The sequence below is a fragment of the Pan troglodytes genome, chromosome 18 (genome assembly GCF_028858775.2).
Source record: "Pan troglodytes isolate AG18354 chromosome 18, NHGRI_mPanTro3-v2.0_pri, whole genome shotgun sequence".
NCBI classification, from domain to species: domain Eukaryota; kingdom Metazoa; phylum Chordata; class Mammalia; order Primates; family Hominidae; genus Pan; species Pan troglodytes.
The window spans coordinates 45,259,713-45,277,027 of record NC_072416.2 but is presented as its reverse complement, the minus strand read 5'-3'; the positions used below and the strand labels follow the sequence as shown (position 1 = coordinate 45,277,027).

The 17,315-nt window shown below is 37.0% G+C and overlaps 1 protein-coding gene across 2 annotated transcripts in view; it reads left to right on the top strand.

The window, feature by feature from the left end:
• The window catches only part of ITFG1 (integrin alpha FG-GAP repeat containing 1), a 255,382-nt gene that overhangs the window by 160,274 nt on the left and 77,793 nt on the right, over positions 1-17,315 (top strand). For both annotated transcript variants that reach the window (XM_520622.6, XM_054669342.2), the window contains exon 13: positions 15,202-15,245. In XM_520622.6, coding sequence (XP_520622.2) covers positions 15,202-15,245 — 44 coding nt within the window. The remainder of the gene's footprint in view (positions 1-15,201; positions 15,246-17,315) is intronic.

The following is a 17,315-nucleotide window of genomic DNA, read 5'->3' as shown; positions in this document are numbered from 1 at the left end:
AGAGAGTCTTGAGAATCTCTAATCTGGAGTTTAAGAATCCCTGGCCTTCAACTTACCACCCTAAATCAGGACAAGTCACCCTGCAGTCTCAGTAACATTATCCTGAGGAGAGGATTCTCCACACATCTCCAAGCTGAGACCCATAGATAGCCAATTTGGTGCAGGAGGTTTTAGTTTTAGAAAACAGGATAACTTTGCATTAAAGATATTAACATAAATATTAATAATGTAATTTACAGAAAGGTCACAGGAAATGAGATCCCAATTTAAAGCAATCATTTGGAAGAAAAATAACCTTCTAGTTGTTTTAAGATGCCCTTCCACTCTTTCCTTTGATTATCGGTTGTTTGCCTTAAGTCAGTTACTAGCACGTAATTACCCTTCACAGCCATCGGCAATGTCCACAGCTGATTTTGCTCTTAAATTATTCTGTTACTCTAATCTCAAACCAGCCTATACTAAATGCCACTGTTTTTCAGTTAAGGAAATTGGGGATACTTAAGCTTTTATATGTGGCCATGGCAATGTAAACTTCCCTTCTGCTTCTTATGCACAGCACAGCAGATCCACAGCACTTACATGAAGACGGGGACCTTGCGTATTACAGAATTGTGGGGTCTCCTCTCCCCTGAATCAAGACTAGTTACTAGCTCTCATCTTTTATTGTTATTCCTGTCAGATACACTTGGAGGTTCTGAATCTTAATTCTAGTCTAGAACTTAACTCATTTCTAACAAACCTGGATGAACCCTGTTTCCCCTAGGACTTTTAAAATTGTAACAGTATCTTCACCTTTGTTTACCAAACAAGATGAGACCTTTCCTTTGGGAAAGCTTTCTTTTTTCTTTTTTCTCCAAAAGCAGATACTTAATGGGAAAGCTTTTATTCCCCTTGCCTGCGTCTGGGTTTTGTTGAAATAGTATGGAAGTTTAATTTCTGGATGATTAATTTTGTTTTACTTTTTGTGCCTTCCATTTTATAAATCCTTTCTTAATAATTCACAACCATATTATCAGTAATTAAACAAATTTTGCCAGCCTTATTGCCACCTTTTTTCTTATATACCACACTTTCCCCTATTTCTTTTGGTGAAGTATTTTCTCAAGTTATTTTCAGAAAAATTGTACTTAGGTTAATATATTTTCTGAGTACTGGTATGTCTTAAAATATCTTTCTCTTGCTCTTACTGTTAACAGTAAGTTCGCTATTACAGAATTTTATAAACATTGCTCTATTTTCTTCTTGCATATAGCGTAGTCCCCACTTATCCACAGTTTCACTTTCTGTGGTTTTAGTTACCCATAGTCAACTGTATTCTGAAAAGATGTGAGTACAGTATAAGAAAATATTTTCAGAGTGAAAAACTACATTCACATAACTTTTATTACAGTTTATTGTTACAATTGTTCTATTTTATTATTAGTTTATTGTTGTTAGTCTCTTACTATGCCTAATTTGTAAATTAAACTTTATCATAGGTATGTACATATAGGAAAAAACAGCATATTTAGGATTCAGTGCTCTGCACAGTTTCAGGCACCCACTGGTGCTCTTGGAACATGTCCCTTTGGATAAGTGGGGGCTACTGTAATATGCTCATCTTTGAAATTCCCTCCTGTTCCTTTGTGCATGTTCTGTTTAGGTGGGGGCCATTTATATGATTATTCCTGTTAGTCTTCCTTCTCTTAAGCTGTTGCTTTGCTTCTTGTGCATGAGGAGTTTTCTCTGCTTACATTTCTTAAAAGAATCAGTGTTGGTGGGTAGTGCGGGCGGGGTGGGTCACTGTATACTTCTGCCCATCAGACAATTGCCAATGCTTCCTTTTTCCTTTCCCCTTTGGGGCTCACAAGCTGGGAGCCCACCAGGGGTAGAAGCTATATTTGAGCAAAGTGGTGGCTTGAGGGCTCTCAGACAGGAGAGCTGAAGTGATGCCTTAGAGTTGAACTCCAACTGCCTTCTCTGTGAAAGTCACTAGCAAGAGACACAAGAGCCCTGACTTACTCCTGTGGCCTCAACCGAGGGCGTCGACAGACTCTCTGAGTCTGAACACATTTGTGCATTCCAGTGGGAAGTAATGAGAGGATGTTACAGGGAGGAACTCACTGCTTTGCTGAGCTTTTTTGTGTTGTTTCATCCTCTATGCTAAAAAGTTTGTGTTTTGGGCAACACTGTGCAGTTATATAGGGCACTGACTAGAAGCACCAGCAAATCCCCTACTTTACTTAGCTACCAAGAACTACCAAGTAACAAATGCAGCTTTTCCTGTCACAAGCCTCGAGCCTGTTTTCCAGAGACCCTCCGTTCCCCTTCTTTCCTCAGCCCTGGCATGTTTCCCCTCTCAGCTGCCGCAGCTCTGAGCTGAAAGGTTTCCCAATGAGCTGCTGGGGGGTCCACCCCCATTGCCCCAGTAGCTCTCTGACCTGCTCAACACTAATTAGCTCTTTCTCAATCTTACTCACCTATTCAGTATCCTTTAAGAATTTCTCAAGATATCTGTCATTTATTATTTTTGAATATTGCAGTGACATTTAGGGAATTAAGGAAGGTAAATAATATGTTTTGTTTTTGAAATTGTCTCCTAGAAGTTATTTCAAACATACTGACCTGGAACCAATATGTTTTCTGTTTTTTAATTCCTTGTTTAACATTTTTTAATTTAAGGGGTACAATATCATCTTTTAGTATATGTATACCTTGTGAAATTATTAAATCAGACAAATTAACATATCCATCATGTCACATACTTACCATTTTTTTATTTGATATGTTCTTAAAGATCAAACTGCTCCTGACTTTAGCAAAAATTTTAACAAATTTATATGTGTATGAAATATATGTATATATATTTATATAGTTATATATTATATAACTACCATATTTGATACTTAATATGTTTGTACACATAAAGAACAAGATTAAAATTGCTTCAAAAATATATGTTTCTGTATTTTTTTTACAAAGAGCATATGATTTTACAATTTAATAAAATAATTAATGAAAGCTAGGTAATCAATAACAGACCAAAAAATCTTCCATAGAATATCTAAAATAATGTCGTCTAAATGACAAGAGTGTCTGGAAGCAGGTACTTGATTTTACACATGTGCTCAAAGCTTGAGTAATTTTTAAAGAGGTGATAATGTTTTTGTGTTCGTATGTCTTAAAGAAACAAAGCTTAAAGACATTTTCAGAGAAGGAATATGAATAGTCACTCAGAATCCAGGCAGGAATTTTTTACTTTAAACACAACTAAAACCATTATACAGTATTGACCTTTACAGCTTTGGCTATTTAACTCATCCTTCTCCCAACCTGCACGTTGGCTTAGTGTTACAGTATTTATGCACGATTATTGCCATATTTGGGTTTTGGTTTTGACATTTGTGTGAAATAGCTAATATAAACTGAATCACAATGCTAGAAGCCAAATTTTTATACTTTAAATATCTTTAAGAATACATGGACTGTAACATACAGTATGGTTTAACATGAAATGATAAAATCCTAAGCATTATCATGTTAAAAGAAACTTACAAATTGCACATCCCATTGTCCACGTTTTAAACTACAAATTAAATCTCCTAATAACCAGTATTTCACATAGCTCATCAAGTGTTTTAATTACTGCTTTTTATTTGTGAATAGGCTGTTTTCATATTTTTTTAATCTTTAAAAACAAATTTGGTTTTAAAAGTCCCTAGGAGTATTAGAAATTACTTTTTGGAACAGCTCATTTAAAAGGATATTACACAATGTTATAATAATCCTGTGTAGAATTTTTGTAATTTCTTTTTCTTTTTTGAGACACAGTCTCGCTTTGTCACCCAGGCTAGAGTGCAGTGGCATGATCTTGGCTCACTACAACCTCTGCCTCCTGTGTTCAACCAATTCTCCTGCCTCAGCCTCCCAAGTAGCTGGGATTACAGGAATACACCACCACACTCAGCTAATTTTTGTATTTTTAGTAGAGATGGGGTTTCACTGTGTTGGCTAGGCTGGTCTCAAACTCCTGACTTCAAGTGATCCACCCACTTTGGCCTCCCAAAGTGGTGGGATTACAGGCATAAGCCACTGTGCCCAGCCCATAGTATGATTACAAATAATATGTAATTACAAAAGCTTATGAAATTATTAAAAATTCTTAAACTTCTAGAGTTAGCCAAAATTAGCTAGTGAAAAAACATTCAGTTACACTTGAACTAAGCAACACAGAGAGAGTTACACTTGAACTAAGCAATACAGAGAGACACTTAAAAATCAAACAAAAACAGTTCTTGCCTTCAAGAAGCTCACAGGGGCAAAGAACACAAATAGTAGAAGGCTAGAATTGCATACAGGTGTCTGTCCTGTTAAATTTCCCTTTTCCATAATGGGCCCTTTATGTATTTTAGCATACCTTCCCATTTATTATACTTACTTAAAAAAATAAGTTGCACTTCACCCATAAACCTATATTTTTATATCAGTAATATAACTGTCTCACTTTTAAAAAATGGGCTTGTGCTGTAATCATAGTAAATTCAGCCTTGGCACATTTAATAGTGTTTGTTTTTAACCTAACTGAAGCACAGGTGATGAAATTTTTATTCTGATATCACTGGGGAAATTACATATTTGCACTCATTTAATAGACTAAATAATTTTTACTTGTTCATAAGCTTGACATTGTGGAGTTTTTAAATTATAATTTCAGGGTGACATTAGTAGAATCACCATCAGTCTATCCTTTTACTTTTTTGATTATGCCAGAGAACTTTAACACATTATTTCTTTTTTTTATTGGTAAGGTTTTGGTTTAGTATTTATTTAGTTTTGTTTTCTGATTACAAAAATAAGAGAGCCTATTGTAAAACATTTGGAAAGTCAGGAAAAGTATTTTAGAAAAGCTGTGCTCTTTGCCACTTAGTAGATATAACCACCATGAGCACTGAGCATTCTCTGCCTGCTTCTGCTGGTCTCTGAAGTTTCAGGCACACTGAAAGAAGCTGCAGCAATGAAAGCTGATACCTCTAAATCCTGAAATCCAGAATGATAGAATCTATAGTTTGTTTTATAAACAAAACAGTAATAGCTAACATTTATTGTTTATCATGTGCCTTCTGCTTTACACAATTGCTTCCTATAATAGTATCCTATATTTAAGTTTTAGATGAAAATACGTGAGTATGTATGTAATGTTACATATGCTGTAAGGAAAAAGAGAATGCAGAAAATTAGCTTACATAATAGCAAGTTCCATTTCTGGTTCTGCTCTGCATTTCTGACATTGAGAGGATGCATCATCCATGATCCAGCCTCGTTCATTCAGACCCAGACTATTCAAGGCTCTGTTCTCTAGATAATTTTGTCACATGTGAGCAAACTTACACAAAGAGCCCTTTAAACCCAGGCTACTTCCCTCTGAGCTAGGGTGAGTATTAAGCACCTGAAACTACCAGATAACAATATAGATCCCGGTTTGGAATCAAATAATTATGAAATAATTTATAAGGTTTATAAAAACTCCAGTTTAGAGGTTTTTATAAACCTTATAAATTATTTCATCCAACTCTCTTACTTTAAATGTTTTTGTAAAACCATAAAAGAGAGAGAGGTGAAGTGATTTGCCCATGATCACATCTTTCATTAGCTAACACAGCAAGACGTGGCCCTACTTGAGATCTTCTGTGCCAAATGAATAGGAAGCTTGAAAGGAGTGTCACTTACAGCTTTGAGCCAGCATTGGTGTCAGATATTTGCCTTGAGGTTTACCCTTATCAACACTCATGACCTAAAGACTTAGTTTCTGTAGTAGCAGATTATTAATAACAGAAGATGAACTACTAACATACATATAAAACTTACACTCTGTTGTGTTTTCCAGCAGTATTTAAATCAGTTCTGCCTTTTATGAAGAATTTACATCTAATTGTAATAAACTGTGATTGAAACCATATTCCTGATGAGTCTGTCCCTTTAATATATTGAGCAATAAGAGGGGAAAAAATGAGAATAAAAATTTTCTTTATATGGTCTGTAAATTTCAAGAAACCTAATGTTTTTCAGACATTTTCAAATTTCATTAACTCAAGAGGGGAAGAAGATAGTATGAGAGTGGGTGTCCTCTTTATTTCTTATAAGAAAACTAGGCCATGCGTGGTGGCTCACACCTGGAATCCCAGCAGTTTGGGAGGTCAAGGCAGGCGAATCGCTTGAGGCCCCAAGTTCGAGACCAGCCTGGTCAACATGGTGAAACCCCATCACTACTAAAAATACAGGTGTGGTGGCAGGCGCCTGTAATCCCAGCTACTTGGGAGGCTGAGGCACGAAAATCACAGGAGGTAGAGGTTGCAGTGTGCCAAGATGGTGCCACTGCATTTCAGCGTGGGCAACAGAGTGAGACTGTCTCAAAAAAGAAAACTAAAGGGTGGGTCACAGAGAATTTGAGTGGTAAAACCAAAGCTAAAAGTAAAATTTCATCCTTCTGTAGCACTCCTTAACAAAAGCAGTATCATTACTGAATGTAGCTAAAGACATATTTTCCTACCTTACGTCAAACATACATAGCTAGTAGAGCCCAGAAGCCACGCAGTCTGAGTCAGCCTCACCTGCTGCATAGCCGTATAGATGTCACTGGGAAACGGTCAAGTTCTGTAGGTAAAATAATTTCTGAGTGGACACAGATTAACCTTTAAAATATTATGTAGAGAGTTCAGAATTCCTAATTAAACAATATTATGAACCAGCATGATAATTAATCAAGGGTTAGTATTGTTTCTCCTTGAATCTGTGGTTGCAAAAACCAAGGAAATGCATACTCTATTTGTATTATGTAGACACCCCTTTTTATAACACATATCTGTGGCAAATATGTATCATATTTTTTCATGTTTAATACCTAGTTTGACTTTATTGTATAAAATTTCTTAGTGGAGAAAAGATGTGGCAAAGGTAAGGTTACATTTAAGTCTTATCATGTGATCCTAATGTTATAATGTGAAACTTCAAATTTGACAGGAGGTCTTGTGAAAAAACAAAAACAGATGCAAGAACCAAGTTTTTAGCTTATTGTACACAAAATGGAAGAAACTATTACATGATTTTTGAATTGTATTATGTGATTAATACTAATGTGATTATGTGATATATTAGTAAATACTCTAGACTATGCTAACCAAGACACAGACATTTTATCTTATACAGAAAATAACCCAATAGTTCATCGATTTCTCATCTCCTATCATAGTAGGACAATGTGTTCCTTAAATGAGTTAGTTTCTTGTTGCTTGTTGAAAGCAGTGGCCACATAGTCTTGCAAAAGAGTTCCATTCACCTTGTGACCGTGAGTATGGTCCGAATCTTCAGTTCTTCAGTTTCCTCTTCATTTAAAAAAAAAAAAAGGAGGAGGCAGGGGACAATTAGAATTACTTCACAGTCTTGATATGAAGATTAAGGAAGACCATTTGTAAAAGAAAATTCATGTGTTCACAGCTTGGCACTTGCCAGAAGATAAATAAATGGTCTTTTTAGATGTTTGATAGTCTTTTCTGGAGAATAGTTTCATTGTGTATATCAAAAGCTTTCAGATTGAACCCAGAAATTCTGTTGTATACATTTATTCCAAGGAAATTGTCAGAGATGTGCCAAAGATCTATGTATAAATGTACCAGGTCCATAAAGCTGATCTTGCCAATGGTGTTTTTAGGAGGAAAAAAAATTGGGGTATGAGGAGGGGAAGAACCTAAACATCCTAATAAAAAGAAGGGGTAAATACACACACACGTAAATGGAATACCATGCAATTATGGGTTGAAGTAATAAGTGTGGGGGAATTACACAATAGTATGTAGTATGATTTCATCTCCGTAATTTTTTTTTTTTTTTTGAGACGGAGTTTTGCTCTTGTTGCCCATGCTGGAATGCAATGGCATGATCTCAGCTCACTGCAACCTCCACCTCCTGGGTTCAAGAGATTCTCCTGTGTCAGCCTCCCTGGTAGCTGGTATTACAGGCACACACCACCATGCCTGGTTAATTTTTTTGTATTTTTAGTAGAGACGGGGTTTCACCATGTTGGCGAGGCTGGTCTTGAACTCCTGACCTTAGGTGATCCACCCGCCTCAGCCTCCCAAAGTGCTGGGATTACAGGCATGAGCCACCGCACCCGGCCTAAAAATGTTTTTTAAAAGGAAGTATGTATGTGTATTAGTCTGCTCAGGCTTCCATAACAAAATACCGCAGGCTGAGTGTCTTAACAGAAATTTATTTCTCACAGTTTTAGAAGCTAGGAAGTTAAAGATCAAAGTGCTGGGAAGGTAGATGCACTCTGAGCAGCCTCATCTCCTGGTTTCTAGGTGGCTGCCATCTCAGTGTGCTCTCACATGTTCTTTTCATGTGCATGTAGAGAGAAACAGCAAGCTCACTTATTAGGAGACACTGATCCTCTCCCTGTGACCTCATTTAACCTTAATTGCTTCCTTAGAGGCCCTGTCTCCAAGAACAGCCACATTGGGGGTTAGGGCTTCAACATATGACTTTGAGGGAGGGGGTACTCATTCAGTCCATAACATACAGAGGGGTAAATACACACACACACACACACAAGATGGAATACCATGCAATTATGCATAACATAAGAGACAGGACAAAACCAAACTTTGTTTCGTCTACTCTCACACAGTCACTACAACACAGAATATTTTATCTCTGGTCACCAAAATATGTAGGGATTCTGCCTTCCCCTTCCGTACACCAACCAATCAATCAATTCTGACACTATCTACCTAGAGATAATCTGTCAGATCCCATAGGTTGAGGGCTCAGCCCCTCAAGATTGCCCCACATTGCAGATGCCAATCACAAGTCCCAGGTCAGGACCTGTACTTCTGACTAACTGGCCATGAATCAGGGTTCCCATGACCCCCTCCTCGGGTTTGATTTGCTAGAGCAGCTCACAGAACTCAAGGAAACACTTTACTTACGTTTACCTGCTTATTATAAAAGGTATTACTAAGGATACAGGCAAACATCCAGATGGAAGAGATGCATAAGGCCCTGTTTTTGAACATGATGTAAATGAAATCATACAGGATGTGCTCTTGGCACCTGGCTTCTTTTGCTCAACACTATGTCTGAGATTCATCCAACACATTTATTTATTTAGAGACCGAGTCTCCCTTTATCGCCCAGGCTGGAGTCCAGTGGTGCAATCTCAGCTCACTGCAACTTCCGCCTCCCAGGTTCAAGCGATTCTCCTGCCCCAGCCTCCCGAGTAGCTAGGATTACAGGCACCTGCCACCACTCCCGGCTGATTTTTGTATTTTTAGTACAAACGGAGTTTCACCATGTTGGCCAGGCTGGTCTCGAATTCCTAATCCACCCACCTTGGCCTCCCATAGTGCTGGATTACAGGAGTGAGCCACTATGCCTAGCCCAACACATACTTTTAAATGGAACTTTATGAAACATATTTGCATGCATCTTGGTTTTTTTACCTTAACAAAGTATAAGCCCCCTTTCAAGTCAGCACTTACAGGCCTCCCTCATTCTTCTGATACCGCCATATCATTCCATAATGTTATATATGTTCCACAATTTATTTCACTTTTTATCTCTCAGTGGATATTTATCTGGTTTCCAGTATTTCATAGACATGAGTTGAAGAGACTGTGTTTTTAATGTTAATCAATAATAACAAATTATCTTCCCTGAAAGTTGTAGGGATTTATATTTTCACCAGCATATGACACTATCTAGTTTACAACATACTCATCTGAGAGTTCTTAATTTTTATTTCACTAGTGAATTTGTTTTTAAAATAAGTAATGCAGATGGTCTATTAAAAACTACAAGAGTATATGATAAAAGTAGCTCTCCCTTTTACTCATCTCCCAGTGATACAATTCTCTTCCCAGAGACAACCTCTTTGTATCTAAGATATTTTATGCATATACGTATATATATGTATAATCTAGAATACATTCAGTAGTTAAAGAAGCAATTTAAACTTCTTTAACTACTGAATAGTATCATATAGTATGGTTACAACATAATTTAATGAGTTCCTTATTCACATATATCATGTGGTTTTCAATCTCTTATTATGAATGAATGAATGCTGTAATGAATATCCTGTAGGATAAATTATTAAAAATGGAATTGTTAAAGAATACATATATATTTTTAAATAAACATTTTATTGAAATATAACATATAGAAAAGTATACGTAAGTGCACAGCTCTATAAATTTTAACACAGTAAACATACCCATGCAATTACACCCAGATCAAGAAACATGCTACCAACATCCAAAATGTGCCCTCCAGCCCCCTTATTGGTTACTAACCCAGTTCACCTAAAGTAATTGCTATTGTAATTTCCAATACCACAGATTAATTCTTCCTTGTTTTGAACTTTATATTGTATTTTTTAACAGATGTCCCTTCACAGAAATTGTATAATTTTCTACTTCGACCTACAGTATATATATGAAAATGCTCTTTTCCTAACACCTTCACCAACCCAAGGGGTTATTAAACTTTTTGATCTTTGCCAGTTAGGTGAAAAATATGTCCTATTTTTATTTCATATTGTTCTTATAATGAATGAAGTTCAGCATTTTTTTCATATATTTAAGAGGCATTTGTATCTTTATTTCTATCTATAGTCCTTGTCCTTTCTTATTTTCTAATTGATTTATCAAATGTACTGTAGTATGTGTTAAAGAGCCCTTTGTGATAATATATTTATTATTTTCCTTACAGACAATTTTATCATGCTTTTCTTTTTCACCTATCTCTTGGGAATAAAACTGGTTTTTTCCTAACTGGTGCAGTTGAGTGTCTTTCTCAGTGTTTTTTTTTTTTTGATTATTTGCATTTTCTCTTCCAGATATTGCTTCTTGAAATCCTTTGTTTTCTGTTGGATTATTTTCTAACTGATATCTAGAAGTTCTTTTTATATTAGCAATAGTATCTCTTTATACTGTTATATTACAAAAAGTTCACCCCCTTTGTCACTAGTCTTTTAAAATTTTATGGTATCTTTCTTATTTTGTAATAGCTTTATTGAGATATAATTCACATACCATATCATGACCCATTTGAAGTATACAATTTAATGGCTTTAGCATATTCTCAGCGTGGTGCAACCATCACTGCAATCATTTGAGAATATAGTCATCACCACAGAAAGAAACCCTGTACCTATTGTCTGTCACTCTTTTCTTTTCTTTTTTTTTTTTTTTTTTTTTTTTTGAGACGGAGTCTTGCTCTGTCACCCAGGCTGGAGAGCAGTGGCACGATCTCAGCTCACTGCAAGCTCCGCCTCCCAGGTTCACGCCATTCTCCTGCCTCAGCCTCCCAAGTAGCTGGGACTACAGGCACCCGCCTCCACGCCCAGCTAATTTTTATATTTTTAGTAGAGACGGGGTTTCACTGTGTTAGCCAGGATGGTCTCGATCTCCTGACCTCGTGATCCGCCTGCCTTGGCCTCCCAAAGTGCTGGGATTACAGGCATGAGCCACCGCGCCCGGCCTTGTCTGTCACTCTTAGTCCCCCATCATCCCCCAGCTCCAGGCAACCACTCATCTACTTTATGTATCCATCGATTTGCCTATTCTGGACATTTCATATAAATGGGGTCATATAATATATGGTTATGTGTGACTGGCTTCTTACACTTAGCATAATGTTTTCAAGATTCATCCATGTTGTAATATGCGTCAGTACTTTATTCCTTTTCATTGCCAAATAATATTCTGTTGCATGTATATTCCAGATTTTGTTTATCCAGTCATCATTTGATGGACATTTGGATGGTTTCCACCTTTTGGGTATTATGAATAATACTGCTATGAACACTGATGTACACGTTTCTGTTTGGATATATGTTTTTTTGTTTTTCTTGGAATATAGCTGGAAATGAATTACTGGGTCAAAGGAGAACTTTATGTTCAGCCTTTTAAGGAATTGCCAGATTGTTTTCCAAAGCAGCTGCACCATTCCACATTTCCATCAGAGATGTATGAGAGTTCCAATTTCTTCACATCTTCAACAACATTTGTTATTCTTGGACTGTTTTATTATAACCATCTTAGTGTGTATAAAATGTTAACTCATTGTGAGTTTTTTTTTTTTTTACCATCTTAACCATGTTTTAAATTGTGGTAAAAACGTGTCACATAAAATTTGCCATCTTAACCATTTTTAAGGTATAGTTCAGTGGAGTTATGTATATTTGCATTGTTGTGAAACACATCTCCAGAACTTTTTCTTCTTGCAAAGCTGAAACTCTATACCCATTAAACAGTTCCCTTTTTTCCCTTTCCCCTACTCCCCACTAAGCACCATTCTACTTTGTCTCTGTGAATTTGACTACTTTAGATAACTCATTAAATGAAATTATACAATAAATGACTGCTTATTTATCCTAACATAATGTCTTCAGGGTTCATCCATATTGTAATATGTGACAAGATTTCCTTCCTTTTTAAGGCTGAATAATATTCCATTTTATGTATTTACCATATTTTATTCATTCGTCTGTCAGTGGACATTTGGCTTGCTTCCGCCTCTTGGCTGTTGTGACTAACGCTGCCACGAACATGGGCATGCATCTCATAATGATTCCTCTGTATATTTTTCTGATGGTTAATGATGTTGCGCATCTTTTCATGAGCTCAGTGGCCATCTGTATATCTTCTTTGGAGAAATACCTATTCAGATCCTTTTCCTATTTGTCATCTGGGTTGTCTTTTTATTGTTCAAGTTTAAGAGTTCTTTTATTATTATGTCTTTGTCAAATATACATTTTACGTAGGGAGGTAAACTCTAACTTTATTTTTTTCCAAGTAACCAATTATCCAGCACCACTTATTGAATAATCCATCTTTTTTTTTTTTTTTTTTTTTTTTTTTTTTTTTTTTTTGAGACAGGATCTCCGTCTGTCACCAAGGCTGGAGTGCAGTAGCGTGATCTCAGATCACTGCAGCCTCTGCTTCCCGGCTCAAGTGATCCTTCTCCCTCAGCCTCCTGAGTAGCTGAGACCACAGACGTGTGTCACCACATCTGGCTAATTTTTTTTTTTTTTTCTGGTAGACAGGGTTTCTCCATGTTGTCCAGGCTGGTCTCAAACTCCTGAGCTCAAGCGATCCACCCACCTCAGCTTCCCAAAGTGCTGGGATTACAGGCATGAGCCACTGTGCCTAGCCTGAATAAGCCATCTTTTTTCCTCCTTTAACAAGTATTTATTGAGCAAATATGTTGGGTGAGACCCTGAGAAAATAAGGACAGAATGATGCAGAGGTAACATCTGCGTGCAAAGACATATGTGTGCATCAGTAACTGTGGGTCAGCAAGATAATGGTGTAAATGAAGGCTTATGCAAATCATTTTGGAACAGTTGGAAAAGAAGTACCAATATCTACCTAAACTTTAGGGAAGAAGACAAAAGGAGAGTGAGAAGTTAGGGTTTTCATAATAAAAGAGTGAGAACCAGGCACTCTGCTGGGGTAGGAAATTTAAACATTGAAAACTGCTTGCAAGTGTAAAATATTTATTTCACTGTTTCCTCAAGTTGTATTTAATGTAAATATTCTATAGTAAATGAACAGGTATTCTCTTTTGTGATGAAATATATCATGTTTATTTCTTGGTGCCTTTTACCTTACATACTCTGTATCTTAGTACATTTAGGCTGCTATTAATATAAAAAAAATATCTGGCCAGACCCAGTGGCTCACACCTGTAATCCCAGCACTTTGGGAGGCCGAGGCAGGCGGATCACAAGGTCAAGAGATTCAGACCTTCCTGGCCAGCATGGTGAAACCCCGTCTCTACTAAAAATACAAAAATTAGCTGGGCGTGGTGGCGTGCACCTGTAGTCCCAGCTACTAGGGAGGCTGAGGCAGGAGAATCGCTTGAACCCAGGAGGTGGAGGTTGCAGTGAGCCAAGATCGTGCCACTGCACTCCAGCCTGGCGACAGAGCAAGAGACTGTCTCAAAAAGAAAAGAAAAAAAACACCTTAGGGTAATTTATAAACAACAGAAATTTATTGCTCGCAGTTCTTGAGGCTGGGAAGTCCAAGGTCAAGGCACTGGCAAATTCAGTGTCTGGTAAGGTCTCACCTCTACTTCAAAAATGGCACCTTGTTGCCACGTCCTCACATGGCAGAAGGGGTCAAAAGAAATTACTGGAGCCTCTTTTGTCAAGGCATTAATCCCATTCATGAGGATGGAGCCATCGTGACTTACTGTCTTCACAAAGGCCCCACCTCTTAACACTGTCACGTTGGTTATTAGGTTCCAAGATATGAATTTGGGGGGATAGCAACATTCAAATCATTACACCCTGCCTAAGTCAGACATTTATATTAGAATGATTGTCATTCCATAGTCATGTAATATAAACAAACAAAAGAAACCATTTTCTTCTGGATATATTTTAATCTACAGACAAATATTCATAACTAAGAAAATAATTTGTGCCTACTGAGAACTATCAGCTCTCTTTCTTTATCTTATAACATATAGCATTTTAAAATGATAGCATATAATGTCTGCTTTCTTATCAAAGGTATCACTTCACCAAAAGTGGTAGAAATATGGTTTTATTTCAGAACTCATATTATTTAGATAAAGATTGTTCAGATATTTTAACCTCTTTTTGCTGGTTATACAATAAATGTATCATTAAGTTATTTTGTATATTTGTTGTAGACTCATCAATTATTTTATAGTTATGCTCTCTATATTAGCTATCAAGGGTACCCAAAATCTTTGACCCAGAATTACATGAATGAAAAAAGTCTAGTTTGAGATATAAAGTACTGAATGTAGATGTTTTTCTTAGTATACATTTTAGTTGGTTCTCATTTGGCACCCCTCTGTCAGAATCTAAGTCATCCTTGGAATTTAGCTAACTAATTGGAAAATAGAACCAACAGGTTCTATTTTAGGTATGGTATGATATAATCATAATTTATCTCACCTATATAGTTCACAAAATAGTAGCATCTTGACAGTTTAATAAAGGCTTTTGAAATATTGGTATAAAGTGAACGACAGAACTTTAATTTGCTCAGATCTAAAGAAATTGAATTGGTTTCTGCTTGTGATTATGAATCAATAGGTTATATTAATGGATCTTAGGGAGAAAATTAGAGCTCACTTTAAATATAAACTTATAATAGTAATAATTGCCTGTTGTTTATTTTTCCACAGTTCTTAGTGGTCTGTGTTCTAATGACTGTCCTCGTAAGATAACAGTAAGTAAATTTAAATCTGTTATAAATATGTCTATGAAAATTCTATGTATAAGTAGACACACACAAAATAGTTGTTATAGATTATCAAATATCATTATTATCTGGCAGTGATTAAAGAATCCTTCATTACTCAAGAAAACTGTGCTGAAAGTAAAGTACCTTTCCTAAAAAAATGTCTTACCTGAACGGTCGTCTTTATGAAGCCTTTTCTGATATCCTTAGCAGAATGACCACCCCTCCAATTATTTTAAGACATTTTGGCATTTATAATATTTCATTACACTTGTTTAGATTAGATGCCTATCCACACGAGACTGTAACCCCCTGAAGTCAAGAACCATGTCATCTTGTGTACCTGGTATAGGTCACAGAGACAAGCATATAGTAGGCAATTAGTGACTTTTTTGTGTGTAGTCTTAATATTGACTTGCTGTCTAATAGAATGTTTCAGTGAAATAACAAATGTGAAAATAATTAGTTTTTGACAGACCAATTCATGTAAACTGTAATAAGAATATTGTATTTGAAAGCATGCATGTGTTTGTGTGTGTGTACAGGGAACTGTTTGGGGTCTTTGTAGTAATCCTTGTTTCATAAGAAATTAGCCCCTATTTAAAGATAAGGAAACTGAGACTCAGAGAAGTTAAATTATCCAAAGTCATGGAGCTGTTAAATAGTGGAACTGCAATACAAACTAGGTGTTCTCATTATTGTCTCATTTTCTTAACAGTGTCATTAAACATTACATTGACAATATTTTATGTATAGTTGGGAAACTTCCCATATTTAAGAAGTGTAGAAACAGACCCTGACACAGGGATATAATCTAGACTCAAACTGGGGGCAACACCTCTGAAGTAGTGAAGAAAGCAGCAGTGGCAGAAGGAGAAGATGCATGGGGAGCTCTGGAGCTAGGATGATCCTTCAAATGTGGCCCGAACTGAGCCAGAGGGGCGCGGCTTTTGAACTCTTACATCAATCACACATCACATCCAGACAGGCCGCCAGGAAAGTGTTAACGTTTATATGAGGCAGCTCTCTTTGGCTAAGAACAATCTCCAGGTAGGAACCCTGCTGTGAGCTGTTAGCAGCCAACACAGGCCAGCTCAGGGAATAAGTGTGTAGGTCCTGAAGAGAAGATCTGGATGAGGCGTCACCACAGTCACTGCAGCATGCATGTGAATGTTTGGTCCAACCCATATACTTTTATATCACTGTAAAACTGTGGATGGGATTCATCAGCCTAAAGATTAACTTGGTTATTCAGGTATTATCTACCCACTTTGTGAAACATTCAGACCTACATTTCTCCCTCTAACTAACCATATCTCCATTCTGTGGCTCTTTGATTATTACATGGTGGCCATGTAATAACTTTAAAAAGTTATATTTGAAACCACTGATTTTACTTACAAGTTCTAGGTGAAAGTTTGATAGTAAGGGCTGCATAGCCAAGGCAGGTGACACTTTTTTTTTTTTTTTTTTTTGAGACGGAGTCTCACTCTGTCCCCCAGGCTGGAGTGCAGTGGCGCGATCTCGGCTCACTGTAAGCTCCGCCTCCGGGGTTCACGCCATTCTCCTGCCTCAGCCCCCGAGTAGCTGGGACTACAGGTGCCTGCCACCATGCCCGGCTAATTTTTTGTATTTTTGGTAGAGACGGGGTTTTACCGTGTTAGCCAGGATGGTCTCGATCTCCTGACCTCGTGATCCACCTGCCTCAGCCTCCCAAAGTGCTGGGATTACAGGCATGAGCCACCACACCTGGCCAGGCAGGTGACACTTCTAAGATCCATAAGGCTTCCTGTCTCCTTATCTTAAAATATTAAGCCACTTCTATCTTACAGTGAACAGAATCATTTGGAAAGTCACATAAGTAAAGTCCAACATGCAGAGCTGCCTTTATAATGATTACCGTTACCGCCCAGCACCTTTGGGCTTTTCTGCAGATAATGTATCTGCCTCCCATTCATTCATGACTTTCTTTGAAATTAAGATCCTGTTAAGCTGCCCTTCACACATATCATTTTCCTTCTCTCTGATATTTTACTGATATCATAGATCACAATTTTA